This window comes from Hirundo rustica, chromosome 6 (genome assembly GCF_015227805.2).
Source record: "Hirundo rustica isolate bHirRus1 chromosome 6, bHirRus1.pri.v3, whole genome shotgun sequence".
NCBI lineage: Eukaryota > Metazoa > Chordata > Aves > Passeriformes > Hirundinidae > Hirundo > Hirundo rustica.
In genome coordinates this window covers 58891771-58919505 of record NC_053455.1, presented here as the reverse complement: position 1 = coordinate 58919505, position 27735 = coordinate 58891771, and the positions used below count along the sequence as shown (strand labels likewise).

The window sequence follows — 27735 nt, the reverse complement described above, 5'->3', positions numbered from 1 at the left end:
CAGCTCAGGATATTCTGTGGTGAGGTGAGGGCTCATGTGAATGCTGAATGCTGTTCCCTCAAAGCCCCACTGCTACTTGTGACTCCTCTGAGGGTTGTTTTCGCAGCTTTCAGACAGGGACTTACAGGAGTCCCTCTGCTTTGGCTACGTGCTTCCTGCTAATCCTGCTGCCTGCTGGCAATGCCCACCCCACAGCACTCTTCTGTTCCTTCCTGAAAGAAAGGCCCACTAACAGTGGGGGAATCATTCCCAGAGATTACTGAAATTAAACAGAAAAAGACAAATCTGCCCCATGTTTTCCCATGTAGGCTCATGCACACACACACACACTCACAAGACATCCAGGACCCCAGATAATTCCCGGCCCCGCCAGGCGTGGAGCCAGCCATGCATAACAAACAACACGACCCCGTGAATGGCCACACAGCGAAGCCAAGCTGTTTGCCTGATCCATCCGTCATTGTTCAGCCGGCTTTTCCCACTTTGAACGAGGGTTTGTGGCATCAGGAAGTTAAAAGGAGTCAGGAGGGGGGGAAAGGGGGAGTGTTTCTTTTAAAAAGAGAGTGAGATTGGAGAGGAGGACACAGGCACTCCAAACCCTGTCTGTGCTTGGTATATTAGGCAGCCAGTGCTCTTGGCTGGGAGCCCAGACGAGGCTTTTGTAATCAAAACATGATCTTGTATGCTGTGCAACCAGTGCTGAGAAAGGCCGTCTGATGGCTCTCCTCTTTTAGCTCTGCTCTGGAATCCGCCGGGCTCCGCCGCCGATGTCCAACATGCACCGAGCTGTGAGTGCTGCCTGTGCGGGCCCTGGGAGGGGCGGGGGCGCTGGGGTCCCTCACCCCCAAAGGCCACGCAAGGACTCGCACTCGTTTCCTTCAGGGTGGCCTTTCGGTGGCTGTCGCTTTGTTTTCCTGCCTCGCCTGGCTGCCAGCAGGCACGGGGAGCAAACAAGCCGCACCGCACCGCGGGGAGGGGTGCTGGGGGGGTAAGGGGGGGGTTGCATTTTGGGTGCCGGGGTTTACATCCCTCGCCGGGGCAGTTTTGTGGTGGCTGGCTCAGCAAGGTGCCTCCCGGGAGGCAGGTAACAAACAGAAACGCAGGCAGTGCTGGATGGTGCCTATGCTGGTGCGGGCTTCAGCTACAGCTGTCAAGGAAGAGGATATTTCTTAAAAAGAGCGGATACAATTGCTTACGCAGAAGAGCGCTAGTACGGGCCGCTCCTGTCCCCTTTCCCTCCCCCCACCTCCTGCCTTTCACACTTTCCCAACCCTGCTGTCTCCGAGCTCTCGCTGCAGAAGCCGGCGATCATAGAAGCGTGTGGGAAAACACTGCACGCAGAGACAGTCCGGAGTGAGGTGTCCCTCCAGCCCCCGAGGAGCTGCGTAGCCAGTGTGTGTGCCACTTAGGAGAGGGGCTGTGACACAACGGGATGTCGTCATTTAACTGAAGCCTGAAGCCGATAGCTTTCCATTTTCTCCTTTTGTGACATTTTAATTTGCAATAGAATGAGGCCTCTCGTTCCGTGGCTATGCCCTGCTCACGGGCAGGCTGATTCAAAGCCATCGCACGTTTGTTCTGCCAAAGCCATTTATAACCCTCTGTCGCGGTGACATACGGGCACCTTGGCTCCCCGGAAGAGCTTTACTCTGGGGAGGGCATGGTGGAGTCACTTTCCATCCTGAGCATCAGCTTCAGCACGGGCTGGGCCAGCGGATTCGTTCCAGAAATGGAGGAGAGGGCACGGCTGCCTGTTATCGGCTGGCTCGGGGCGGCCGCTGGCGAGCAAACGCTGACTGTGCTGAAGTGTACAATGGGTGAGCCCCTGGGAGCTGAGCGTGGGCTCCACACGCTGCCCAGCGCTGGCCGGGTGTGCGGGCCAGCGACCGCCTCTCGCCCACAGCTCCCAGCATTTGCTGAAGCAGGTTGTGCAGAGAGGAACACCTTAATGGCTTCGATAATAAAGGGGAGGAGAAGTGCTGAACACCAGCAAACTTTATTTCCAGTGACTCGTTTCCAGCTGGAAATGGAAGGACCCCCTCCCCCCAACACCAGCGGTCTTGCAGCGTAGACAAAATGCTGACAAATGGGCAGAGGGAGAACAGCCTGACAGGCCTTTTCCATTCTTTGCTTTGAAAAGAAAAGAGCACAAATACAACCTCTGCAGGAATTTTAAATTTTTTCTCAAGCCGTCAGCTCTGCCAGTTCTCCTTCAAAAGAATCTGAAGATGAAAGGGGTGTGTTTGAGGGCATGCACCACTTTGATCCCACCCTCAGCAGCCAACACCCCAGAGCTCGGTAAACAGCGAACCTGCCAATTTAGTGCTCCCAGAACAGCTTCCGTTCAGGTAAACACCGAATTCGGCTTTAATCAGCCTTGCAAAATGCCCATGGAACTGTATCCACCCACAAAGGCAATCTGCTCACCTGTCACATACCCGATGATGGATGGCAATGGAAATGCCATTTGTTTTCCCACAGATCTTGACAAAATCCCATTGTCCAACAGAAGAATGTGTGGAGGTGTTTTAAATGTCCCTGTTGTCCCACCTGGAGGCAGATGTGTGCCTGTGTCCCTGTGTCCTGGCAGAGCAGCCCTTGGCAGGGGCTGTTAGATCAGATACCCTTCACTGAGGACACCAGTGGGGATGGGCTGGTGCAGGAGCTGCTGTCTGTGCCATGAGCAGCTTCTGCTGCCTTTCCCTCACTGACACCCAGCACACCTCCATGCCTGAGAATGCACAAAGGTCGGGGTCATGTACTGCATGCAGATAAGCAGGGTGTGAACTCTGGAGCCCACTGACAGCCATCAAAGTGGGGCAGCAGTGCTTTGCTTAAACTACCTCATTGCTGAACAAAAACTGTAAGAAACTAAATGGTCAGTTCTGTCAGGAAAAAGTCAGGGAGAAGTTGTGGGGAAAGACTCTCACTTCCCACCCTGTCGAGATAGGAGGAGCAGGTTTCATCCCGTTGGTATGATGACTGAGAAGAGCTTTGCTCCTTCTGTTTCCAGGATGCTGCTGTGGATGATGCTGTGTTAAGGAAGAAAGAGCAGAAAGATGTTGAACTTGATAAGAAAATCTTGGCTTTGCGGAAAAAGAACGAAGCGCTGATACGAAGGTACCAGGTGAGTCTGCAGATCCTTACCTTACCCAGCTCTGATGTGGGGTCCTCAGCTCACAGTGTAAAGAAGATGGTCAGCACAGTCAGAATGACTATGTTACATAGATACCATGTTTGTATTGGAAACACTCGGGGCACGTGGGCAGAGCTCTGCCTTTAGCTTAGCCTTCAACTACAATTCTCTAGTTGCTTTGGAGCAACTGACACTTGCCTGAGTGCTGCAGCCTCTCCTTGCCCACTGCTGCCTTCCTCTGTCTGCATCCCATAGCCAGGACACAAGCTGGCCCACTCCCTCTTAGGAGTGGGTCCATTTAGCAGAACTAAACAGGAAAACTAACAACATCCAGGTACAAGCTTGTGATAAGGGGGGATATCTATGTTTCAGGAAATAGAAGAAGACAAAAAGCGAGCAGAACAGGAGGGAATGGCTGTTACCTCCAGGAGGCCCAAGCAGGATGGACTCACTATTACCATCACCAAAGCTCACAACGTAAGTGGTGCCTCTCCTACACCATGGGCCAGGTCTCACTCCAGTCCTGCTGCTGCAAAGTGACATTTCTGAGAGAGACCATCCACAACAAAGTTCTTTGAGGCACAGGGAATAGCTCCTAAGCCCTGAAAAGTGTGGGTGAATTCTGCAGAGGTGTGTGATCAGAGTGATTTTAGATGCTGCACATATGTTTCCAGCCACATCTACTCGTGCACAAAGAGATAACTGGCAGATGGCTGGGTGTGTGAACAGGCACAGTCGGCCCTGGACAGGTCCCAGGTGTCAGCATCACTGCAAGTATGCAGGCAGAGGGTATCAAGTGTGTGTGTGTGTCACTGGAGGTGTCAGGAGTGCCTCTGAGAATGCCATAGGCTGGGAAAACTTATGGTCTCCTTAGGCTTTGGGAATGAGCAAAGCAAGTGGCCCTGGGCCAGAGGCTGTGAGTCCCAGGTTTCCTTCCTAACTGGACCAAATCTGATAAGCTCTGTCCACCCATCCTGGCAGCATGGGGCTTGGGAAGCCAGTCCTGCCTTAACTCCTTGGTGAACTCCTCTGCTGGAGCTCATGCAGAGCCTGCTGAGCCAGCCCACCCTGCTTTCAGCACTTTGGATTGTTGGATCCAGGCCAGTGCATTGCTCCACAGCCCTCGCCTCTCTCGGGGTGCGCTGCTGCACACATTTTTCTCTCATACAGGACCTGAAAGATGCAATTACCCAGACTGAACACTATGGACAAGATAGCCCAGCTCTCTCGATGGTGAGCACCACCCTCAGCCATCCACTTGGCTTCCAAGGCCAACTCCAGCAGGACTTAGGCTTTCCCAAGCTATCTCAGTGTGCTGCAGAAAGAGATGAGGATGACATTTCTTTCCCATAACTCTGGCATTTTAGTCTGAAATGTCAGATTTGTAAGTGCAAAGGATTTTTCAGCCTTGCTGTCTTCGTGAGTTTTGCTGCTGGGCAGACAACAAGCCCCTTGTTCCCCAGGAATGTCACGGCAGTGTGCAGGGCACAGAGAACTTCCTGGGGGCAAGGGCTGTCTGTTCTGTAGCTGCTTCCCCGCTTGTGTGCAGGTGTGTTTGGGGAAGGGAATCACACCCCTGAGTCAAGAGCCTGGATTTGCTAATGGAAGTGGTTTGTTTTCCAGGACAAAAGGGTGGTGAGTGAGAAATGGGGGAGCCCCTGTCCTACAAGCCCTGGGTTCGGCATTGGCAGTGAAGAAGATGAGGAGGAGGAGGAAGCAGATCATATGTTCACATTCAGGATGGGGAAGAGGATGCAGCTGGCTGTTACCATGGACAACAAAGCAAAGGTGAGTAGGGAAGAGGATTGCTCTTACACTGCAGCCGCTTAACTTACAAAGAGGCTTCTGTTCTGCCTCTCACTTGAGCTTTCTGTCCAGTGTGCCACATCCAAAGGGAATAGTTCCCTTACTGTTTGTTCCCTCTCATTTCACAGTTCTTCAGCACAACCTCAGAGCTACAACATGCTTCCCTCTCTATATCTGATTCCCAGGAATCAGATCAAATCAAGGCCCTCAGGCCTTGCTAACCCCCTCAGCAGCACCCTCCACCCAGCCATGTTTTGCCAGTTCCCTTTCTGAGGGATCAGTCACCTTATCGCCCTCCTGGGCCACTCTGGTGTTAAACTGTGTTGCTGTGCCTGGAAAGAGAGACTTTCTCAGAGACAATGAGGCACCACCATCCTTCCTGTGACCACTGCAACATCCCAGCACCAGAGCTCTTCAGCTCTGCAGAAAACCCCTCACATCCATTCCTCAATAACCTAAATCGTAGTCCAGCAAGATGCCCCAAAGGAAAGCCAGCTGAAAAGTTTTACAAACTGGAAAGAAATCTAGGGGTTTCCTTTGTTCCCCTGTTCTTTTTCCTGGCACACCTTGTATGAGTATTTTTAACGCTGCCTCTACAATCTAAGGCATGCCTCAGACATGAGATGGGCACGTCTCACCTTACAGTGTCTCTGTAAGGGGAGTGGTGTAGTTCTGACTAAGCTAAAGAGCTGGTGCCAGAGTCCCAGATCTCTGTCAAGCAGGGAATGACCCAGGACAAGCCCTGTGGAGGGGAGGAATTGGCCCTGTCAGGCACTGTGGCTGTGACCCTGCTCTCTGTCCCTGTTGGCTCTGCGTGGGTGCTCTCCTCATATGACATCTCTCGCTCTGGAAGCTGGGGCACCGAGGACCAGGCTTTCCCAATGTGGGACAAGCAGGCTGGGAGATCACCCAGACTGTTAAAATAGGAAACAAGGAAAAAAGACACATGTCAGCAGACACATTGAGCAGAATGTGCCTTCAGGTGAGGCAGCTTAGCCAGAAGCAAAACTGGGAGGGAGGGGGAGAAGAAAGAAGGGAAGGAGTGGTAAAGGGAAGGAGGGCAAAGGGTTTTACACAGAAAATCTGGAGGTCTCCCAGCCTGGATGTATCTAGCTACCACAGCTCTGTTAACTAGCTGTTTCCTGTATTTCCTCTGAGTCTTCCTTGCCATCTGCTCAGTAAATGCAGGGTTTAAAGGCTTTGCCAGGACACTGGCCTTCACACCATGCCTTTTAACATCCAGTGGCCCAGGGATGATGTCACCACCCTGTAATCCAGTGAGGCTCTTTGAGGCTTCCAGTGTGCTCGAGGTGTTTGGACACAAGGTTCTTTGTCTTGGTTGTCATGAGGGACTTTCTCAGACAGCAAGTGATGAAGTCACCTTCAAATATCCTCCCTGGCAAGAGGTGTCTGTGACCCTGTAATGTGTCTAAGGATGAGCCATCAACACCTAAAACACTGAAGAGCTCTAGGGAACAGCTGTTGAATTACGATGAATAAATGTTTGATGCACAACTTGTGGATTAATAGCTTGCTGTTACCTTCTAAAATATCTCTGGGCTTACTTTCTTAATAAAAAAATTATGTTAACTAGAATACCGAACACCTCGTACCAGTGCTCTGGGTAGAGCAGAGCCAGGTCAGTCTCCAGTTCAGGCTCTAACCTCAGCAGTACAGCCTAGAATTACTGAATCCAAAAGCAGAGCTAGAAATCCCCAAGGAAATATGCAACAAGGTTCCCACTGTGTCTGTTCATCTGGGGTTGACAGGACAGGCAGAGCAGGGACCACTCCTCTTCCCTGCAACAGGCTGACTCAAGAACTATCTCTGCTGAAACAGCAAAATCACACAGATGTGAAAGATGAATAAACAAGAGACTGAGGTTCTGCTGCTGGAAATACTCCAGTGTCTCCTAAAACATTTATCATGTGCTAGGAAGCTCGATGACTGAGAAGCCATAAAAAAGGTCATGCTGACAGAGGCTGTGCACAGCAAGGCTCCCTCCACTCTAACATCTGCACTCCTGGCAGAGCTGAGGGAGAATGAGGTTAATGTGAGGCTTCTTGGTATCACATGTCATAGCAAAGGCCCTGATTGCAAGTCTTCCCTACAAATCAGAGGTCTGGGTGTGCTTCTTGTTTTTAAAAACAATTTCGTAGCAACAAAGAGTTCCCAAGTTTCACTGAAGTTTCCTTGGAGACTTTGAGTACCTTTTCAATCAAGACTTCAATAAATGTGAAAGCCCAGGGTAGAAAACAGAGTAAAATGCACCATCCTTTAGAGACGGAAGCTGCTGAGGTTCCTTCATCCCTGATGAAGCTGAGCAGACTTCATAAGGATGAAGAGAAAAGAAAAAGATCAGGAGTAACGATGGAGGTGACTTATTAAGTCTCTCATTTCCTTGTAAGGCAAAAATAAAAAGGCATATGACTGGCCTGAAAGATGATACTTTTAAATGAGGAAAAAGTATGTATTTTTGCATAGAAGATGTGCTCATTTTGTGGCATTGATGGCCGAGGGCACTGGCAGGACATCAGCCAGCAACAAAGATCATTAACAAAATAAGAACCAGATGTAAATCCATGTAGTGAAGTCATGACACTGATAAAGACAGCTGTAAATAATATCTGAGAGGGGTAAACTGCCCTTGCTTAAGGAGTTTATATATCAGTTTTCTTAAGTATTCCACTGCTGAATAAATAATTCCAGAAATATGAACACACAATGACTATGAAATGATGAATTATCAAGTGCTAATACACTTCAGGGGAATAATTGCAATGTGGACAAGGTTGGAGAGAAAGAACCCCACTGTTCCTCTTCTCTTCCGCCTTCTAGGCTTATGCTCCAAGGTAGCCTCCTATTTTATTGGGACGTGTTGTGTGAGGAGGGGCCAACCTCACATGTGTTTCCAAAGACACAGATGCAGGCTTAAAATAAAACCATCCCTCAGTGTTCGTGGTGCAGATTATCCGAGCAGGGTAAATCCCACCGTGCCGACGTTGTGCTCAGCTAAACACACCTCTGCAATACGACAGATCCCTTAGAGTGGGGTGGCAGCTTTGTAACCCAAGGGGGCTGGCTGTTTGGCTCACTTTCTGTTCTGCCAGCCCAAAATGCTCTGCAGTTTGGGATGGCCACTCCCTAGGAGGGGTAATGGAGGTGCTCTTAACTCAGCCTGTGCCTTCCAGGCCAAGAGGATCGTCAGCGAGAAACGCTCCGAGAGCTTCCCTGGCCCGGGCCGAGCGCCGGAGCTGAGCGAGGAGGAGATGGACCATCTGGTGGCCTTCCGACGGGGAAGGAGGATGCAGATTGCCATCACCATGGATAACAAGGACAAGGTAAGTACAGTGCTAGTGGCTGGCCTGTAGCCTATCCATGGCATCCGCTTCTGCTGGCACGAGGAGGGCCCAGCCCCTGTATGTTAGTACTGCAGCTTATCTCTGATTTCTGCCTTCCATCCCTGTGAAAGAAGAAAGCCACGATATTTCCCTCCCCTGGGATCCTAGCTAAAAGCTAGAAGCCTCCTGAACACGCTGGGTTCATAAACCTGTGATGCTGCTTTGGAAGGATTGATGAAAGCACCGCCAGATAAGGGGCATGAACCTCACCTCCTCTCTTAGCAGCTTCTCTTTGGAGCCACACAGCACACTGGGACAGGAGCAGTGTCCTCCTGACTCACGGCACGACTTAAACGTTAACAGAGCTGGGCGATATCTGCCTCTGAACCACATCCTGCTGTGCCTGGCCATCACCTGCTGAGTGAGCCGGCTGAACTTTGTTAATCTTTGAAGCATATTTCAAATAGTCCTTTTCAAATACCTTTCTCTTTACACACACAGAGGCATGTGCTATTTTCCTCTTTGGGAGTTTTCACAGATAAGGAAGAATACCTGCAGCAAACAGGGTCAGCAAAGACTGTGTAGGAAAATACTTGGAGTAGCTACCAAACACACCCAGGAATGCTGGGAGACATCTGCAGCCCCTCTCTGGAACAGTGCCAACCATTTGCTGCTATCACGTCTTGCCACACTCATTCTCAGCTTCTCCTCCTCCCCACGGCTTACCTAGGCTCCAAGAGCCCAGGTGCTGCTTTCTCGTGGCTGCCAGGCAGCACTTTGAACACCATAAAAATCAAATGAGCTGCCTGCTTGAGCCTCTGGTAACCCCAGAAGTTCCCATGACAGACATGGCTGCTTCAGCCTAGGCATCACCAACACTTCTGGATGTAATGAGATTGACCTGACTGGGCTGTTCCTGCCCTTGAGGTTGTCAAATGTACTTCTGTAATATGCTGGGCAAATGTCTTCTGTTCTCTGCTGGGCCTGTTTAAACGCTTGTCTCTGAGATCATCAAGGCTGAGGCTGTACTAGGAGAGAGCAGCAGGAGGAGTGGCTGGATGTTGGCTTTAGATCCTGTGCCCTCTTCTGAGTGTAGGGACTGCCCTGGAAGGTCATCTCTCATTTGGTTTCATTATGGAATATGAAATTGAGGCTGAGCATCCATACGTGTGTTTTTGGCAATGCCTTGCTCATTCTGGCCTCAAAGCATCTGGATTTAGGGTTTGTGTGAGGGCAGGCCTAAGGCTGCACTGGCTAAAGCCATAGAATCATTGAAGCTTAGAATCCCAGACTGGTTCAGCCTTGTTCCCTGACAGCTCTATTTGCTGTTCCTGCATGAGGGGAAGTAGTGAATAGATCATTCCCTGGTCACTTCCCAAAGCACAAATGATTTTATCGACCTGTTTCACATCTCCCTTCAGCTATCTCATGTAACTTAAGAGATTGCCCCTATTTAGACTTCTCTGCTGAGGACTGTTCTTTCTTTCTGATCATTCTCATTGTTCCCATTTGTGCTTTTGTTATTTTTACCATATTCTTTCAGTACAAGCAGACCAGAACTGCACATGGTATTCCAGCTGCGGGCTCTCCAGGATGTACTCTGTGACATAACAATGTTCTGGCTCGTTCTCTATTCTTCTCCCAGCAAGTTTGCATTTTCTTTGCCTTTTTTTTTTTTTTTTTCCTAAATAATTGAGCTAACATTTTCAGAGAACTAGTCACAGCAACACCAAAATTTCATTGCTGACTGTTAATCATAGTTCAGGACTCATTACTGTGCTTGTGTATACAAGAAGGGACATTTTTCTCTGTGTGAGTTATTTTGTATTACTGATATTGAATTTCAGCTGTAATTTTATGATGCAGGCATTCAATGTCAAGAGATCTTTCGCAGCTCTTTCCGGGCAAATTACATTCTTTGCCCTGGATGATTTAGTATCATCAGCAAACTGTCATCCCTCTCTTCAGCTCCTTTTCCAGACCATTTATGAGCATGTTGAGCAGCACATGTTCCAGTGGCACACTCCTGCTAATCTTCTGCCATGGAAACCACCATTTTCTTGCCATTTTTTCTTTTCTATCCTTTAATCAGTTATTTAAAAAGAAACTTCATTTTCATCCCCAAATTGATCAGCTGCTGGAGAGCCTGGTGGGGTGTCAGTGGTGTCAGCTGTGTGTTAAGACCCGAGCTGGGACCCCTGATTAGAGGATTAACTTTCAGTCTCTCATTAACCCCAGCATGATTCATCCTTTGGGCCTTTTTACCTCGTGCCCTAACTGATCCCCTGCTCTTTTGGGGTTCCCACAAAGGCCTAGGAGAAAGAATCACATCCATCACTGCCCCTCCAGTAGCCTGGCCACTGTCAAATTTGCTTCCTCCTCTGTGCGCTTGTCAGATTTATCCTATTAAAGCATTTGATGGGTGTCCTCCTTACCACACATTTTCTCTATTTTTATTCATGATGAAATTCAATAAAGAAAAACCAAACAGACAAACAAAACAATACAAAAACCCAAAGAAGAAAATGACTTCCATTCTTGCTGCCTGTGGTGCTTCTGGCTAACCCCACGCTGTCAGCCCCAGACTGCAGCACATCTGGGGAAGGAGCTGCCAAAGAGGAAATGCAAGGGAAAAAAGATGTTTTCATGATCTCCTGTTCTGACACAGCCCCAGTGCCATAAGTAGGAAGACTCTTTCACTCTTGGTTAGCCCACAGGGCTGAAGGGACCAAATTATCCTGTCTCCTTGCAGAGCCCATCGCTCTACTGGTGCAGCTTCATGACCTCCAGGGCTGCTGCTGACTTGGAAGTGCCACATCTGGGACCCATCTCTGCCTGGCTGTCCCTAAACCTGCCTCAGGGCTCTCCTGCATGTAGGGCTGGAGACAATCCTTGATTTTTAGCCCTAAAAAGTCACTCCATGCTTTGGCAGTGTTTCAGGCTCATTAGTATGTTAGAGCTGGGAACCAGCAGCCCAGGACCAGTGGAGCACAATGGTTAATTAACAGGTTACAAATCATCTTTTAAATGGGTAGTTGATAGAGCTTCAGGGCTTTTAAACTGTCCTTTTATTAACAGAGTTTCCCAGGATGGTGTATCAGAAATGACTCTAATCAAGAGATACAAAAGCTGCTTTCAGGGACTAACACAGAGGAGCTGGACTTGGTGCTTGCAGAGAGGAGCCAAACCTGTGGCAGGAGAAACACTTGCTTTTACATTGCAGCTGGGAGGGGAAAATAGGCAGAGAGGGTGGCTGAAAAGTCTTTAGCTTCCTTCAGGCAGCACAATTAAGGAGGCAGATTTTTCAAAAGAGTTATAAAAAACAAAAATCCTCTCATGTACTAGTTTCAAAAATCCTGCCCAGTGGGGAATCTGAGCACTAGAAAAACAGCTTTAAGCTCCTACAAAAATCTCCTCATTTCTTCAAGAAGAAATGCCAGTTGTGGTGCTGACACGTGCCTGGAGAAGTGGGTACCAAAAGGTTTGTTTAATTCATCTGATAGCCCTTATTTTTAAAAAAGAAGGCATTGAACTAGCCCAGAGATGTGGAAGCCTGTCAAAGCTTCTGGAGAACTGCTAGGACAAACTAGTGCTTGGCTGGATAATGGCATCAGTATTGTCACCACTGCACAGTGACAATTAGTTGGGAATATGAGTGCCAGGGAGTCAGAAAGACCCAGTGGCAGAAGGAATTTGGGATCCCAGGGCTGGTTCAGAGCAGGCTCTGCCCCACCCTGGGCCCCACCCCGGGCCATTCCGGACCGAGAAACTGAGAAATCTTGGCAGAAACCTCAGGATAAACAATCGTAATCTTCCTTGTCTGATTCAGGCTTTTGTGTCCTCCCCCTGCTCTGCAGGAACAGTTACACTAGGAATATAATGTCCATGTCATTTTTCTTAATTTTGGGAGCAGAGAGGAAGAAGGAAAAGAAAAACATGTTTTGTTCCCTCTTGGCCTGGATGTGTGGTAACAGGAACAGCAGCTCTGGGGCAGCAGGACAACAGGAATTCTGCTCCTGAGCCAGTGCAAGAGCCAAGCTGACTGTTCTCTGCAGAGCTCAGACCTGCTGTCCTGGTACTAAAGAACTACATTTTTGTGGTCTTCTCCATTTTCCACAATGCCATCTGAGAAGCAAAAATAGAAGCAGACTAAGGCAAAAGGCAGCTGGCTTGCAGTGAGGGTGTGAAAGCATGGAGGGTTGTGCAGTGTCTCTGTGACTCAGGTTTGTGGTGGGCACTGATGAGCGAGCATTCCAAATGGGAAAGCCACTGGGATGCAGGGCTTCGGGACAGCAAAGTTTTTGCTGTGTAATCTCTCTGTAAATGCTCAGTTTGGGACCGCAGAGATTCATTCATCTCTCACTACAGGGTTCCTCAAAGAGGGCTGCCAGAGCAGGTGACTTTGAGTCCAGAGGGAGCATTTTTTGGTTTATATCAGTTTTCACGGCAACATTTTGAAATAAATCCACAGTGTCATCTTTCACCGTTTCCCCTTTTGCAACAGGCAGGACATGGTGAGAGGCAGCTTCTCTGAGCACAGACCCCTCTGCATTTTCCCCAAATCTTTGCTGAGAAATCCCAGGACAATATAGCTAACATTATACTTGTTATTTCCAAGGATCTGGTTGAACAGACCTCCATCTGTGCTGGAGCTGCCAGTCAGATCAGTAAAGCTGTCATGTACCAAGCGCAATGACAGTCCATGAACTGTGTGGCCACACTTCGCACCTGTATGGACTTAGCATGTGTGGGCAATCCCCCCCAAAATAGTGTCCCCAGCTCATTCCCTGCATGATTCCTTGGGGTACATGAGAACAAGCTGCAGCAGCATGAGTTGCCTTAGGAGATTGGGCAGAGCTGCAGGTATCAAGACAGATACCCCAAGTTTCCCTATAAAACTAAAGCTGTGTCTGGTGAATGCACAGAATAAAAGTCCTGTTTCTAGCCTGGGCTGGACCTTGCCACCCTGCCGCTTTCTGGAAGGGCTGAGCTGGCAGTTCGTGCTGCCACGTTCCTCTTTGTGTTTCAGTTCTGCTTGGCACTGCAAAATGGCAGCAGGACAAGCTCAGTCCCCCACAGCCCCAGCACTGTAGCTGTCCAACCAGGCAGGAAGCCTTTCCTAAAAGATCTTTATGCTCTGCAGACTGTTTCATTGATACCCACTGCAATCACACCCTGGCCTCTGACATGGCTCTGTCTCTATTATTCATCCCATGTGGGGACAGAGAAGCCCTGGCTTGGCCCATGTTTGAGGTGCTGATTGTCACCTCCTGCTGGGCAGGGGAATATCAACACCAGAGCAGAGCATGGCTAAACCCCATGGGAGCAGGGAAGGGCCCCAGTAGAAGGATGCCATATTTGCCAAGGACTAAAATCACTCCTAGTTTGACCGTGCTGGGTTGTAGCTGCACCTCAGATAGGCTCCCATATCTTGTATAGTGGAATCCTAAAATGGCCCAAATCTGTAAAAGTACCTGAAACTGGGTCTGCCTTGGAAAGAATCAGGACCATGCAGGACACCACTCTGCTTCCAGCCTGGGAGAAGGAGGGACCTGTGCAAATGCTTTTCTCATGCACCCCTTGCTTTCTGACCTTTTTTTCTACATCAGTTTGATGACAATCTTTCCTCTTTTGCTGATCTTTTTGTGTAAGAGAAATTCTTACACGTCCTGGTCGGCATAGGTTCAGGTCCCGATTCCCCTGCCAGGAATCCTTGCCTAATCCTTGAAATACTTCCTGTGTCTGCTCCCTTGCAGGCAGAAGAGCGGAGAACAGCAGAGAAGAGGAGATCAGACAGTGACAGAGGCGTGGAAAGTGAGCACAGCCGGAAGGTGAGTGGGCTCGGGTGCCTTTGTGGGGACCCTTGTCTTGGGAGAGGAAACCAGCAGAGTGTTCCTCCCCACCATAGTCCTAAAGGAAGATGACCTTTGAGGTCTCTTCAAACCACCCTGTGATTCTGTGAAGCAGCATTGTGCTCTGACGTGGCTCCTGCTGTTCATCACTCCCATCATCCAAAACTTTGCTGAGCAGCTGACACACCTGGAGCAAGCAGCACTGGAAAGGTGACAGGGACCTGCCTCCACACTTGTCGTGGCTGCTCAAGCCCTTTACACAGCTATAGGGATATTGGGAAAGATAACATGCTCACCCCAGTGGCAGCACAGCTTTGGCTAGTTCCTCTCCCAAAACCGTTTCCCTGTGGATTAAAAAGCTCAGGCTGTATTAGCTACAACTCCTCACTTCAGCAGGAGCTGAGTAGGATGGAGGTAAATTAAAGCACAGGCCTTCCCACTGACTGTTTAATGCAAAGCCTGGAGACATGCTGGCTCCCTCGAGCCTGCAGATGCTTTAATTAATGGAGCACAAATAGAATAACCCCACCTCAGTGTGATTCATTAGGAGGACACAGATGGGCTCTTAGACACTGATTTCAGCTGAGCCCCTCAGAGCAGGAAGGGGGAGCACGATAGCCTGTGATCCAGCTAACCACAGCTACGCTGTAATTGAGGTGAGGGACCAGCTCCTCCTGCTCCGTGGGCCCCCAGCCACTCCTGCTTCTCCCCACAAGAGAGCACTGAGGGCATCAGCCTCAGTCCTTTCCTCGCTTTTGGCTTTATGGATGCACCAGGATCCATCCTGGCAGGACCCACTGCGCCTTACCGTGGGGCTGGAAGCAGTGGGGAGCATTCCCAGGCTGTGCCCTGGCTTTACCCCGCTATGCCTTGCCTTTCTCTGGACATCATCCCTCCCTCCTTGGGGACACTGTGTCAGGTCCCCAGCTCCTGCCAGCTGAGGAATGGAGGAGCAATTGGTGCCATCCCAGCTCCGGCCTACGCGGATGGGTCACCTTGGTAACAGGGCTTTCGGTCCTTTCTTCCCGCTGCTTCTCTTACCCGTAGTGCAAGGCTGAGGAGTTAATTCCTCTTTGGGGAAGGTGTGAGGGTGGCTGGCATGGAAGGACACGTGTGTGAGGTGATGAATTACCCGCTGGTAATTAGCACCCCAGGACGCAGCTCTGCACTAAGCTATTCCCTCCACACTGTTGCTTGACAACACAGCACAGCCTGTCGGCTCCTGCTTCCACCTCATCCATTAACCTGACAGCTGGGCTACTTCCCCCCCAACATGCTCCATCAGCTCTGAACTGTCTTTCCATTAAGCTTTAAATTTCTGAGCGGTGTCAGCCCTCCACCAGTCTGTCATGAGGAGCAATAAACCAAGAGCCTGATGGCAGTGAAGGTCAAGAGCCCCTTTGCTCTGGGAATGCTGCTGTCAGGCACAGGGTTTGCTCCAGCTCTGTGACTGTGGGCTCCCTGCTGGTCAGAGAAGATGGCTTCCTTCCCTGCCTTCTCACTGTGAAGGATTTCACAGGCATAACTTTGATTTATGTATCCCAAAGTCTTTCAGGTTGGGGGACTCATCATTCAAACCCTGTTGAGAGATGTTGCAAGCACTCCAGGAACTGACTCTGTGCCATAAGTAAACCTTAGCAAAGGTTCCTGCCTCAGTTTCCCCTTCTGTAGAGCCAAACAGCCTCGGTGTATTTAGGTGTGTTTGGGTAAAGCTTCAGAGAAAGGAGCTGACCTTGTCCCAGGTTGTGTTCAAATATTCCTGAGCATTTGTGGTGGTGCAGTACAAAGTACCCTGAATGCAGCTCTTTCAGACAGTTTCATTAACCAGAAGCTCTTTTCTGTCCACCAGGATGGTGGGAAGCCAGCCCAGAAGAGCTCTGGAGACTCGAGTTTCCCCATGGCTGGCCGGGAGCGCTCCGAGTACATCCGCTGGAAGAAGGAGCGAGACCAGATCGACCTGGAGCGCCTGGCACGTCACAAGAACGCCAAGGGCGAGTGGCGCCGGGCTTGGGATGTGGAGAAGTCAGAGCACATGTAGGTCCTCCTCTGTCCCAGGGTGCTTTGCCTGCAGCAGGCCTAAGGGCAGTGGTGGGATCTTGTGCAGACTCTTATCGATACCACGCTCTCATGTGCCTGACCAAATCCACACTGCTGCCTCTTCCTCCCCAGACCGTGCCCATAAGCGGGATCTTGTATTAAAGTGATTCTCATGTTTTCTTCTTGATACAAGCTCTCCTGAGAGGGGATACCATGTGCTGATTGCCTGCCTTTGGTCCAGCCAGGATATGGACTGTAGGAGGGAGGGGGAGCATGAACCAAGGCTCAGTCTACATTTGGAGGATCCTCTCCATTTCCACGCAAACAAATCCAATGGCAGGAGGGTACAGGTGCTCTTCCAGAAATGTGGATGGGTGAACTTGCATTGCTAGGCCACAGGTTCTCTTGCTGCCCCCTGCTTGTTTGTCCTTTTCAAGCCCAAGAGAGCCCAACACGCCTAAATGCTCCCCACCCCATAAACTGAGCCTGATCGGGCACTGTGGGGCAAGGGGGTCACTTCAGAAGGCCACCTGTGTCACACAGGGACAATGCTGAGAACAGCAATGTAGGACAGCTGGGAATGGGGCCGGACACATCCCTGCCTTAATCGCTGTCCCTCTGACTGTGCTGGTTCAGCTGGGTCACACCAGCTAGAGAGCTTTGGAGGATGATTTGGCACGTGTAGCAGGATAATATTCTGGTAGGGTGTGGAGTTAGGGACTCTCACAAAAGTTTGGTGACAGAACAGTTTGTACAGGACAGGTAGGTGGGACAATGCTTTGGCTGAGGAATGGAACCAAACACACCAATTTTCAGTCACTGAGACCTCAATAATTGGGGGCAAATTGACTTAAGTGGGTGCTGAGTGTTGATGGCAAGACAGCCCTGAGCCCTACTGTTTTCCAAAAATCCATTTTTAAGAGAAAAGCCGTAATATAAAATACAAGCAAGACTAGAAGCCAACCAAATGGTCTGATTTGAGATGACAAGTCCTGAAGCTACTTCAGATTGTTTGGAAGCTTGGGAAGCTGCATTTGAGCGTAGTACAGCTACTCTACCTCTATAGGATGTTCATAAAATTTAACATATACGTATGGGCACTGATGTAAAGGTTTTGGAGGTTCTTCTTTGGGCTAGAACTACCTCATAGCCTCAGTTAGCCAATGCAGCTTCAGCTGAGAAGCCTGCACAGGTTTGCCTGTGGGCAGGTGCAGAAGGGCCAAAGGCCGGAGCTTGCGTCGTGCCAAGGGCTCCTGCCCACGCTTTGCACACTGGAGGAGGATGGTCAGGTCTGACAATGCCTGTTTTTAACCTGCAGGTTTGAAGAGGACTTTGTTAAGGATGGGCAGCCAGCCTTGGATAATCCCAGCAATAAGAAAGGTTGGCAAGGGACACCTAGACTCTGTCCTGACCCTAGTGAACGCTGATCGTGCGCATCCCAGTGCCGCAGCAGCTGCCGTGGCTGTCAGCTGTGAAGCTCTGCTTTCCTGGGCAAACGCCTCTGAGCTGGGGGCTCAGCCCTCCCTGCTGGGCAGAGGGCTCGGGGGATGGGATTTGAGCAGCTGGGTGCTAGAGCTTTGGATCTTTCCAGAGAGAGCAGTGGCTTCTGTAACCTGGTACAACACAGTGTGGAGGCTCCGCCCTGCCTCCTTTCCCACACACTCGTTTAAGCAGAAATCCTATTCCAGAGCACATCATCTCTGATCCCTATGGCACATGCTGGCTTCTTTACTAGCGTAAGTCCATCCCGACTCCTGTTTCTCAGGAGATGGACTGGCAAAACAAAGCTTTCCCTCGTGACACCCCATTTGAACATCAGGCTTTTTGCTGCCTGTCCATTACAGACCTTCACTCACTTTAGTGTATCCTTTCTTGTGTCCTCGCAGGGGGAAGGAATGCAAGGAAATTCCAGCACAGGATCCTTCCTGTGGACGGGAGAGGTGAGTAAATCATAGGATTGTGTTATGTCACCCCACTAAATGCCAGCACCTCTGATATCTCTCAAGGAGAGTGTTCTCTCCAGATACTTGGCAGATTTGGAGAGCCTTTTGCAACATACCACATGGCCCCTCTCATAGCTGTGTGCAAGGGACAAGTCTTCAAGAACAGCACAAGTAAGACTGTATCCAAGGAATAAAATTCAAAGTTAGAATTGGAACTTGGAATAAAAAAACCCCAAAACCCAAAAGAAACACCCTAAATTCTTGATTTATCTTTATTACTTTAAAAAAATATACATGCAGTGTGCACACAGCTTCAAGGGCTTCCCACCTCAGAGGTCATTTTTAAGTATACAAGGTGTTGGCCCATTTAGTGGCCCATCAGCTGCTTCTGCCTGCTTTTGCATGGCATTTCTAACCTGTTTTCCAGGTGGAGGTCATCATGGAGTGAATGTGAGCGACCCTGGGCCGAAAGCAGTGTCTGCTGTGAGCAGTCGAGCCAAGGGGAAGGACAGATTGACAGGCAGAGCCAGAAGGTGAGAAGTTGGCAGCACTGCCACGGTGTGCACGTCCACATCTCGCTCCTTGCCTAACTGTAAAGGGGCAACCTGTGCCAGGGCCTCACCACGCTCACATGGAAGCATATCCCACCTAACACTGCCCTCTGTCAGTGGGAAGCCATCGGCCCTTGTCCTGGCACTGCAGGCCCTTGTAAATAGTCCCTCCGACTTCCACGTTTCTTCAAAGTAATTCTAGCCTTCAATATCTGCCTCTGTGCCTGCTGTTGTGGCGACCTGGGACACTTGGGCACTGTCAGAGAGGCAGGACCAGACTGTTGTAGGTATAAGGACAAGCAAAATCTGTCTTCCTAGTCTTACTCAACTGTCTGTTCTGACAATTGGAGTTTATGTGTTCATTGCAATTAGAATTATAACAACCAGTTGATACAGATTTAGTGATCTCAAATGAGTGTTTCTGCATAGGCCTGGACAAGGGGCTCAGACAAGGAATACACAGCCCTGGAAGGAATCCCTATCTGGGTGTCAGGCAAAGGACACCAGCTTTGTAAGAGCTTCAAGGCCTAGATTCTGATTACTTTTTCTTGACAGATGGGATGCAAAAGAAGGCGAGGACATATCTCTTCTGAAGGATGACCTTGATGGCCAGGTGAGTTCCTGAGTTGCAAACTGGCAGCTGAGTTCTCTCAACACATGCACTATCAGGAAAACTGGAATCTCTGATCCATTCCAGAGCTGGGAGACTGACCTCTGTTTTTGGGTAACTGTACTCGTCACTTAACACTCCTCACAGGGCCTGGTGTGACAGCAGCTTCACTGCTTGCACTGACCCTCTGTCAGCACAACCACCTCACCTATTCTGGTCCCTGAACATTCCCCACTTATATCCTTTTACATCCTTTTCCCTCAGCCTTTCAGAACAATCACAGAAATACAATATAGAGGTGTTTTAATAAGCTGAACTCAGCATGTCCTTTGTTTCTCAGAGGAGCCTTGGTATGGACAGGCGGAAGGGCAGAGGTGACGAGGGGATGGAAGAGAACTGCACAGCTGAGCTGGAGGAGAAGGGGAAACAGCCGAGCCAGGATCACGGGGCCTCCTCCTCACAGCGGCTGCGAAGTGGGAAGGTCCAGCCTGCCCAGAATGGCCAGAAGGAGGAGCAGAGGGGAACGAGGGGCTGCAGCACAGAGGTATCTGTGACCAGCACCAAGGACTCAGAGCCAGGGCTCAAGCCAAGCAAAGAGAGTGTCGGGGAAGATGCCAATGGGAAGCCCAGCACTGCTGACATCTCCCAGGAGAAGGAGGGCACTGACAGCACTGCTTCGCAGAGCAGCCTTCAGAGCACTGTGGAAGGCACCAGGCCTGGCAGCGAGGAGATCTTGTCACTGCCCGTGGGAGCGAATGTAGATGGAGCTGGGTCGGAGAAACAGCCAGCTTCGGAACAGGAATCCTCTGAGAACTCTGCCAACAGCCACGGAGGAAAGCTCGACACAGCAGCAGGAGACAAAGTAGATGCAGATCAAGGACAGCTGGTGAGCAAAGGAGGGGAAGATGTGACCCAAACCACTGCTCCTGAGACACAGGCACTTGCACTGAAAGGAAGCGAAGATGCTGAAGGCACTGAACACCACGAGCCTTCACCCCCAGGGAAAGCCAGCTCTGACAAGACTGTTGTGCCTGAGCAGGACACGGCAAAATCCCACTCTGGGGAAGGGGACCAGCCTGAGGACTGCGAGGACAAGGACAGTGGGGACGCTCACAACTAGCAGATTGCACCAGCTTGCCTGAGACATAAGGTGAGTTATCTCATTCATGCTCTCAGCTGTAGGAAGGGCCACAACTCCATTTTCTGTGGTACAATGGCATCACACCAGGTAACCGTTCAGAAATGTTCATTAGCAGTGCTATGGATCTCTAAGGTAATTAAATCTGTGGATCACAAAGGCCTGCCCTGGAGTGGGTGAGAAAGGCATGGAAAAGTCACACAGAAAAATTTGGACAGAAAACTGGGCTGCTGAAGTTGGTTGATTACACGTCAGTTAAGGCACTTACTGATCTGTTCCTGGGAAACTATAACCTTAAAAAGGATGGGAAGAATAACCTCAGTGGCATGAGCTTATTTCTGTCTGGGGTGATCACAACTTGAGGTTTGTGTGGTGCTTCCCCAAAACACTTGCAAAGCCACAGGGGCCCACCTCATGGGCAGAGCTTGGGAGAAGGTTGATTGTACGTGGGATTCTGTTCCCAGTAGAAGGTCTGTGAGTGACACACTTTGAATTACAGATAACACAAATGTGCTGGCAGTGTATAAATAAACACACAGGGTGAGGTGATTGCTGGTGCAAAGGCCCACGAACCAAACAGAAGGGAGGGAGAACAGAGTTCGTTATGGAGCAATGCTCCAGGTTTTACACAAACAATTTTCTTCCGTCAAGGCAAACGCAAAGCTAGGAGAAGGAACAAAGGATAACAAGTACAAAGTTAAGGTAGAAATTGGGAGGAAGGGGAAAGGCGAGAGGGAATCTTTGCAAGGTGTGTTTTTTCCAGGCTATGTCCCACAGAGCAGGACATCACACTAAACAGAGATGAGTGTTTCCGGAACACAATGCAGCTTTCCTGACACAGGAGTGGCTCTTAGGATACTCCTGCCTCTCTCCTTCACAGAGGCAGCAGCTCTGTTCCATAAGCAAGCACTTGAGGCAATGAGCTGCTCAGAGCCAGGCAGGCAGATCCCCCCACCAAGTGCCTCTCCTGGATCCCAGCAGCTTTTCTGCAGACCCTACACAGCAATGTGTTCCCCAGTGTCGCTCAGTATTCCTCCCAGAGGTGCAAATGAGCTTAGGGATGAAGTGGCTAAGCTGCTAACAAAAGCTTTCCCTATAATCCAATCCATACAAAAGGCAGGGAGAAGTGCAAGCGTCATAGTGATTTAAAAAAGACAAAACATCAAGAACCAGCAGGAGCTGGTTCTATGTTTGAACTAAAATTCCTTCAAGTGAGGGAAATTAATTCCAACTGCATTTGGGAGAATGTTATGAAACACCTGGATAGACATAGTGGGAGATTACTGTCCGGCCACACCTCTCCAATCTACCAAAATTCCCACCAAATTAGAGGATGAAGGAATTAATGACTACTTTGCTCACTCAGGATAACTTTAATTAGACACCAGCTAAGAGGAAACAATAAATTAGAGTAGTCCATTTTCATCTCAGCAATAGAGATTCCCATGGTTTGGTAATAGAGCGCTGAGTCCACTTCAGAGCTCAGCAGGTGTCTGTAACAGCTGGAAACATCTGTACTCAGTGATAACGATGTGCTGGCCCCTTGCCCTGCTTGGGGGCTCTGTGGGGCCTGTGTCCTGCTCGTATTAAATGCAGATCTCACATCCTTTCCTGCACAACTGCAGCCCTGTGCAGCCACCACGTGGGTTTCACAACTCCCCCTCCCAACATCTATTTATGGCACTAAAAATCTCCAGCACCTTCAAATCAGTGGGAGATGCTGTGCAGAGAGTGTGGTGGGGCTTTCATCCTTCGCTTCAAATAACAAGGAATAAATATTTACTCGAAGTGCAGGACTGGAATCCCTGGAGACTGTCCAACAAATCCCAGAGAAGTAAACGATACACAAAAACCACAGAAGCTTTTCCCTGAATTCTCTTGAGAAAATTAATCTTAACATCTTTAGAGAAAATGCAGCTGGGGGTAGATTTCCAGAGCAGCTCCAGGGATCTGACCTTGCAGCACTGGCTGACGTAAACAGGAGTGGGGCAGGCAGGGCCTGAGTGCTGCAGGACGGAGGAGGTCAGCAGAGGTCAGCTCTGATGCAAACCAGCGCCCAAGGTTGGTGCAGGAAACAGCACAAGCAGAAACCAGCACTTCCCAAAACAGCTGCGGAAGAGCAGAAACCAGCTTCCTTGAGGTTCAGGAGACAGGAAGGTACCATCTGCTGGTGTGTTTGGGGAGTTGGCCTAGGAATGGCAGGACCAAGGGCTTGCCTTGAGTAGCATTGGCTTCCCTGGTCCTTCCTGCAGCCCACCATCGTGCCGTGGGCATTTTAAATTCCCAGAGCAACTCTGAGTACCACCGAAGTGGAGAGCTTAGTCTTTGTGCAGAGTCGGGGAGCGGGACTTGACAGAGTTGTCTCCTTATCTCTGGAGTGATGACACAACATGGGAGCGCGGTGTTAACATTGGAAAACACAGGGATTCTGTGAGAATGGTGCAGGACACTAAGGACACAGGGAAGGCTCCAGGGCTTTTGAGGGAATGTTGTTTAGTCTAGGAAAATGAAGGCAGAAAGCAGTGGCACTGTGATCTCGGTAAATATGTGGGTAGTGAACACCAGCAAAGGGGAAGAAACATCCAAGCCAGAACACAGTGCTGGGGCAGGGACCAATGTGTTGGAGAAGCCCAGGAATAAACATGGGAAAAACTAGGAAAAGGTGGCTACCTATCAGAGCACTTGAAGCTCACCATGGCTGAATTTGAAGGCCATTTTCTAGAGTTTAACAAATACATCTAAACATAACTCGGGGCTCTGGTGGGCAAGCTGCTGCCATTCCAAACATCAGGAACGGAGCTGCTCTCATATCCCACAGTTGTTCCTGCTATCCCAGATCATCATCAGCAATGCTCAGCTGCAGCTTCAGGGAGTTCTGCACATCCCTCCATCACGTGGGGCCTAAGCAGTAGGTGCCACAAGGATCCCAGTGACATCCCCCAGGCAGGCAGGCAGGCTGGGAGGTTTGAGACAGGCAGTAGTGATCTGTGACACTGACACACAGAATTCCCACTCTGCTACCAGAGCCCAGGCAGCATGCAGGAGCATTGCTGCCCTGAGCCCCAGCTCACAGCTGCTCCACCTCCCACCAGCCCTGGAGTTACAAACAGCAAAGAGGATACAGCGGGAAATGGGAAAAAGGCTAATCACTCTAGCTAATTACCAAGAGAAGCAATGACTTTAAAGGCCACCAGTGTCTTGGCTGTAAAGACTCACTCATGCATTGAAGAAGGTGTCTGTATTGAAAGGATAATACTGCAAAGTAGGAAAGGGAATTGTCTCCCAGTGCTGAAACACAGTCAGAGCCTTTTGAAAGCACGAGTGATCAAACAGATCCACAATGGGGAGAACTCGTGCTGGAGTCAGCTCAGACTCATAAAGCAGATTACTTTACAAAATCTGGACCACCAAGTGTGACTGACAGTCTACTTCTGGCCCTTCCCAGTCCCATTAAATCCCAGTGTGCTGCCACAGCCCTGGGCAGCAGGACACAGCCAGCCCTCACTGCCACACAGACAGGAGAGGGAATTAAGTCTCCAGCAGCAATCTCCTCTCAGCTGTACACAGCATCACTTGTGTCAGCACCTCAGGTCTGATTTTAGGGCAGTTCCTTATTAAATATCTGAGGCTGTGTCTTTAGATATTTCCTTGAGAAGCTTCTTTTTTATGCAAGCCAAGCTTCCTGTGACCTCTCCTGCCTTTGCAGGATTTAATCTCTTTTTTAAAGTATCCCACTCCCTGACCTTTCTTGGGAGCTTTGAGCTGAAATGAAATCTGCATCAGCAAAAGGCAGATCTACGGATTTAAACGTGGATGCAGGAAAATGCCAGCTCAGCAATTCTGAGCAGCACCCAAGCATCTGGCAGCTAGAAAAGTGTGGTTGTCAAGACAGCCACAACACTTAGAGTGCTTCAATAGAACTTCAGAAGGCTTTAAGTATCAGCACCTCGTTATCTAAAAGACCCTCCTACCTTTTCTCTGTTGCAATCCTACAGGCAGCTCCACACAGCTCTGGCTCTTTCTCTCCTTCTCCTCCAGTTCTGGCTCGCTCCTTCCTGTCCCTAGCACAGCCACCCCTAACTCTGTCTGTCCCTCATACAGCATCCAACCCTTTCTGTCCCTTGCATGACCTTCCATCCCTTTCTCCTCGCAGCACAACCGACAAACTCCAACTAACTCCTCACCCAGCTAATTCACTCTTTACCACACCCATAGCTGGGAGGGCAAGGCTGTTCCCACTCTTGGATAATTAACACAGCTGCAATATATCAAGGGCAAGATTGCCTTCAGCACTATCTCCAATTGTCTCCCCACAATGTGTCTCCCCACAGAAAAGAGTAAAAAGTCTGCCTTTCCCGATTAAAATCAGCATATCTGGGTCTGGAAGCAGCTCTAGGACAGCAGAATCCCCTCACAGAATAGTTTTTCATCAGGAAAAGCTGATTCAGCCTCTGCCCTTGGGGTTCACAAGTGCTGCACACCCAGACTGGGTTCACCAGGAAGGATCACAAAGCCCTACCTGAAATCAGCCTCTTCTCTTGGTGTGCTCAGCCAACACACACAAGAACACGTCAGGATTGTTGTTACTGAGATATAAGGAAAGAGTAAAGTTGATGTACCCATCCTAGAGGAGAACTGAGAGTGTTTAATCCAGACTGGCAGAGTGAGCTCATCCCCTGGGCTGCAGAGCCCCCACTGCTCCTGTCGGATTTGGCAGCAGGTATCTGGGTTATGCCCCAGTGGTGCCTCCCAAGCAGCTCCAGCCGTGCAGGAAGGGCAGGGTGGAACTCAGCAGACATTTTAATTTACAGCTCAGCAATTCCCTGGAGGCTGATAATCCCGCCGCTGTCTCTGCTCTCCTTTTGCAGGATAACGTGCTGGAGGCGGTGGAGGAGAAGAGCAGAAGCTTGTCCTCACTCTTTTACCTTCTATGAAATCAGCTTTCAGCACCTGCCCAGTGCCCTTCAGCACCATTCACAACACGTGGGGTCCCCATCACCACCCCCACCCTTAGTTCTGGCATCCCCGTTCCCTATCCGTGTGTCAAAGGACAGGGAAGGGTGCACACACCCCCACCCTACAGAGAAAACACCATCACTTATCTATTTGTTTGGCATATATTGCAGCTGCGTGGCAAGCCAAGGAAATGTCTACTGGATGCACTTTATTTTATTTAATGACTAATTCTTTTTAAACTTATGGCTTGGGTTTCTGGGCACAACCCCCATTTTTCCCCCAAAGGCTGGTGGTGTGTGCCAAGGGCTGTGCCAGCACCTGGAACAGCAGGAACAGGTGACTGGCAAAGCAGAGGGGTGAGGTGTTAGGGTGTAGTTCACTAGGTGGGTGAAGAAGTTGTGTTCAGAGCTCTTGTACTAGAGGTTTGCACGTGGTTGAAGTGTTGGCAGAGGTGTATGGTAGTGGCAAGGGCCGCGGGGCATGGGCAGGACTGACAGATTGATGGATGGAGCGCTTCTGACAAGCACAGATCAACCCCAGCACCTGCTCCTTGAAGAGCCTCCAGCTCTCCTCCCCTTTTAGAGGCTGAGGAGCTCATCAGGACAGTGCTTGGTGCCAAGGAAGGGGGCTGCTCGGGTGACCAGGCGTGTGCATAATGCAGCAAGCTCCGTGCCCCCTTCCCAAGCGTAACTGGGCATCCCTGCAGCACAGCAAGGAGGGGGACAGCACAAAAATCTTCCTCCTCCACCACCCTGCCCAAAGCAGCTGGCAGCAGGGCCCAGGCCAGACTGGAGCTGGAGGTCCAAGACTTCCTATCAAACATTTTCATCTTCCTGGTTGTGCCTTCCATAGCCTTGTGTTTGAATAAAAGAGCAGGAATCCTCTCTAAGCTGCCCTGCAGACCTTCTGACCTGGCCTTAAAGATACTTTTCAAATGGAGGATCTGGAAGAACTTTACAAGCACAAACATGCAGGAATTCTAGCTGCTTGGCTTTCCAGTTACAGCAAGCTAGGACCCAGCTGGAATACAGCTACCAGTTAAGGAGAAGGCACAAGGAATAACACAACATAATTTCTGACTTGTGAATGACAGGGCAGAGCGGGCATCTCCCTCATTTCAAGTTGTTGCTCTAAAATTTGATGCCAGACTAAGCATCCCTGGGACAGGTATGTGTGGAGACTGCCTGGAATGTCCTGCAGGATGTTGGCTGACCAGGTTGGCAGACTGCCCTGGAGATCAGGTTGGCACGTGTGGACTGAAATACTCTATGCTGCTTTAATAAACTAATATTTGCACAGACAAACATTTGTTTTTCCACGTGACTTAGACCCGTGACACCTATCATGAAGCACAAGCCTGGGAATTTCCTCCCTGTGCCAAATTCAGGAGACTTTACTGGCATCACACCAGGTATTATCAAGAAACAGAGCGTGCAGCTTTTGTGTTTTATCGGTAGAAACATCTCCAACCCCACCAAAGCCCAGACTGGGTTTATTTGGACTTATCCAACAGATAAAAGAACGGATAAATAGAAGACTGTAAAACTGCTCCAGGTCCTGGAGCTTCTCCATCACTTTAAATGCTGATGTTCCTTATCTGACTGGCTCAAAAACCTTCTTGCAATTGTTTATTTTTTTTTTTTAATTTATTATTATTTTGTACATCAGGTCTCTGACCTGAGTCTTGGTCCAGTCAGACTGAATCATCACCAGCATTTCCCAGGAGCCAGCTTGCCTCATGGTCCACGGAACACCGAGTCTCAGCTCAAGAGCTGTTGCACCCCAGGAGTAGTTGGACACATGGGCAGGCAGGAATTTTACATTGCCCTGGTCCAGATCTGTGTCGAAGAGATAAAAAACCTTACTGCCCTAGACTCCATTCTGAAAGGAAAACCATCACTGGTCCTCCATTCCCTCCTTTTTTTCCTTTCTTCCCAAGTGACTTTGCAGGTAATGATGCCCAGGAAGGACCGAGTCTGCTCCAGGCCCTGGGGATGGGACTGGACAGGTTGTGCCTGTTCTAAGTGTATTTTTTCCTGCTCATTAACACTTTGCTCAATGCACTTTGTTTGGTGCCTGGGTTGTGATTTTTCAGACAACTGTGGCTTAGGTGTTTCTTCTTTATGGTGAGAGAAAAAACCTGAAAAGTTGACAAATCTGATGTAGAGGGGTTATTTATATGAAATAAAGTTGGAATGAGGAAAACCTTCCCGTTTCTTACTGTTTCTCAGTTCCACATGCAGAGATTTCCAAACTGAACCAGTAATCTCTGGTTTTAGGGCAACAGCTCCAGTTCAGAGCACTGATTACTTCGGGAATCACTGAACTCCTGGGCTAGCTCAGCTTCCTCACCACAAAAGCTCCC

At 49.6% G+C, this 27735-nt stretch overlaps 1 protein-coding gene across 2 annotated transcripts; it reads left to right on the top strand.

Moving 5' to 3' along the window:
• The first annotated feature begins 583 nt into the window (after positions 1-583).
• Positions 584-27572, top strand: CCDC9B (coiled-coil domain containing 9B). Of its 2 annotated transcripts, XM_040066366.2 has the most exons (14): positions 599-788; positions 3014-3127; positions 3509-3613; positions 4307-4369; positions 4760-4924; positions 8134-8283; positions 14040-14114; positions 15985-16169; positions 17491-17552; positions 18059-18112; positions 18543-18648; positions 19222-19279; positions 19617-20426; positions 25283-27572. In XM_040066366.2, exons 1-13 carry the CDS (start codon positions 768-770, stop codon positions 20394-20396), a joined length of 1938 nt encoding a protein of 645 aa, XP_039922300.1. In that variant the 5' UTR covers positions 599-767; the 3' UTR covers positions 20397-20426; positions 25283-27572. The 2 variants fall into 2 exon arrangements, with proteins under 2 accessions (XP_039922301.1, XP_039922300.1); XM_040066367.2 differs by lacking the exon at positions 4307-4369 and having other exon boundaries at positions 584-788.
• The last annotated feature ends 163 nt before the right edge of the window (positions 27573-27735 follow it).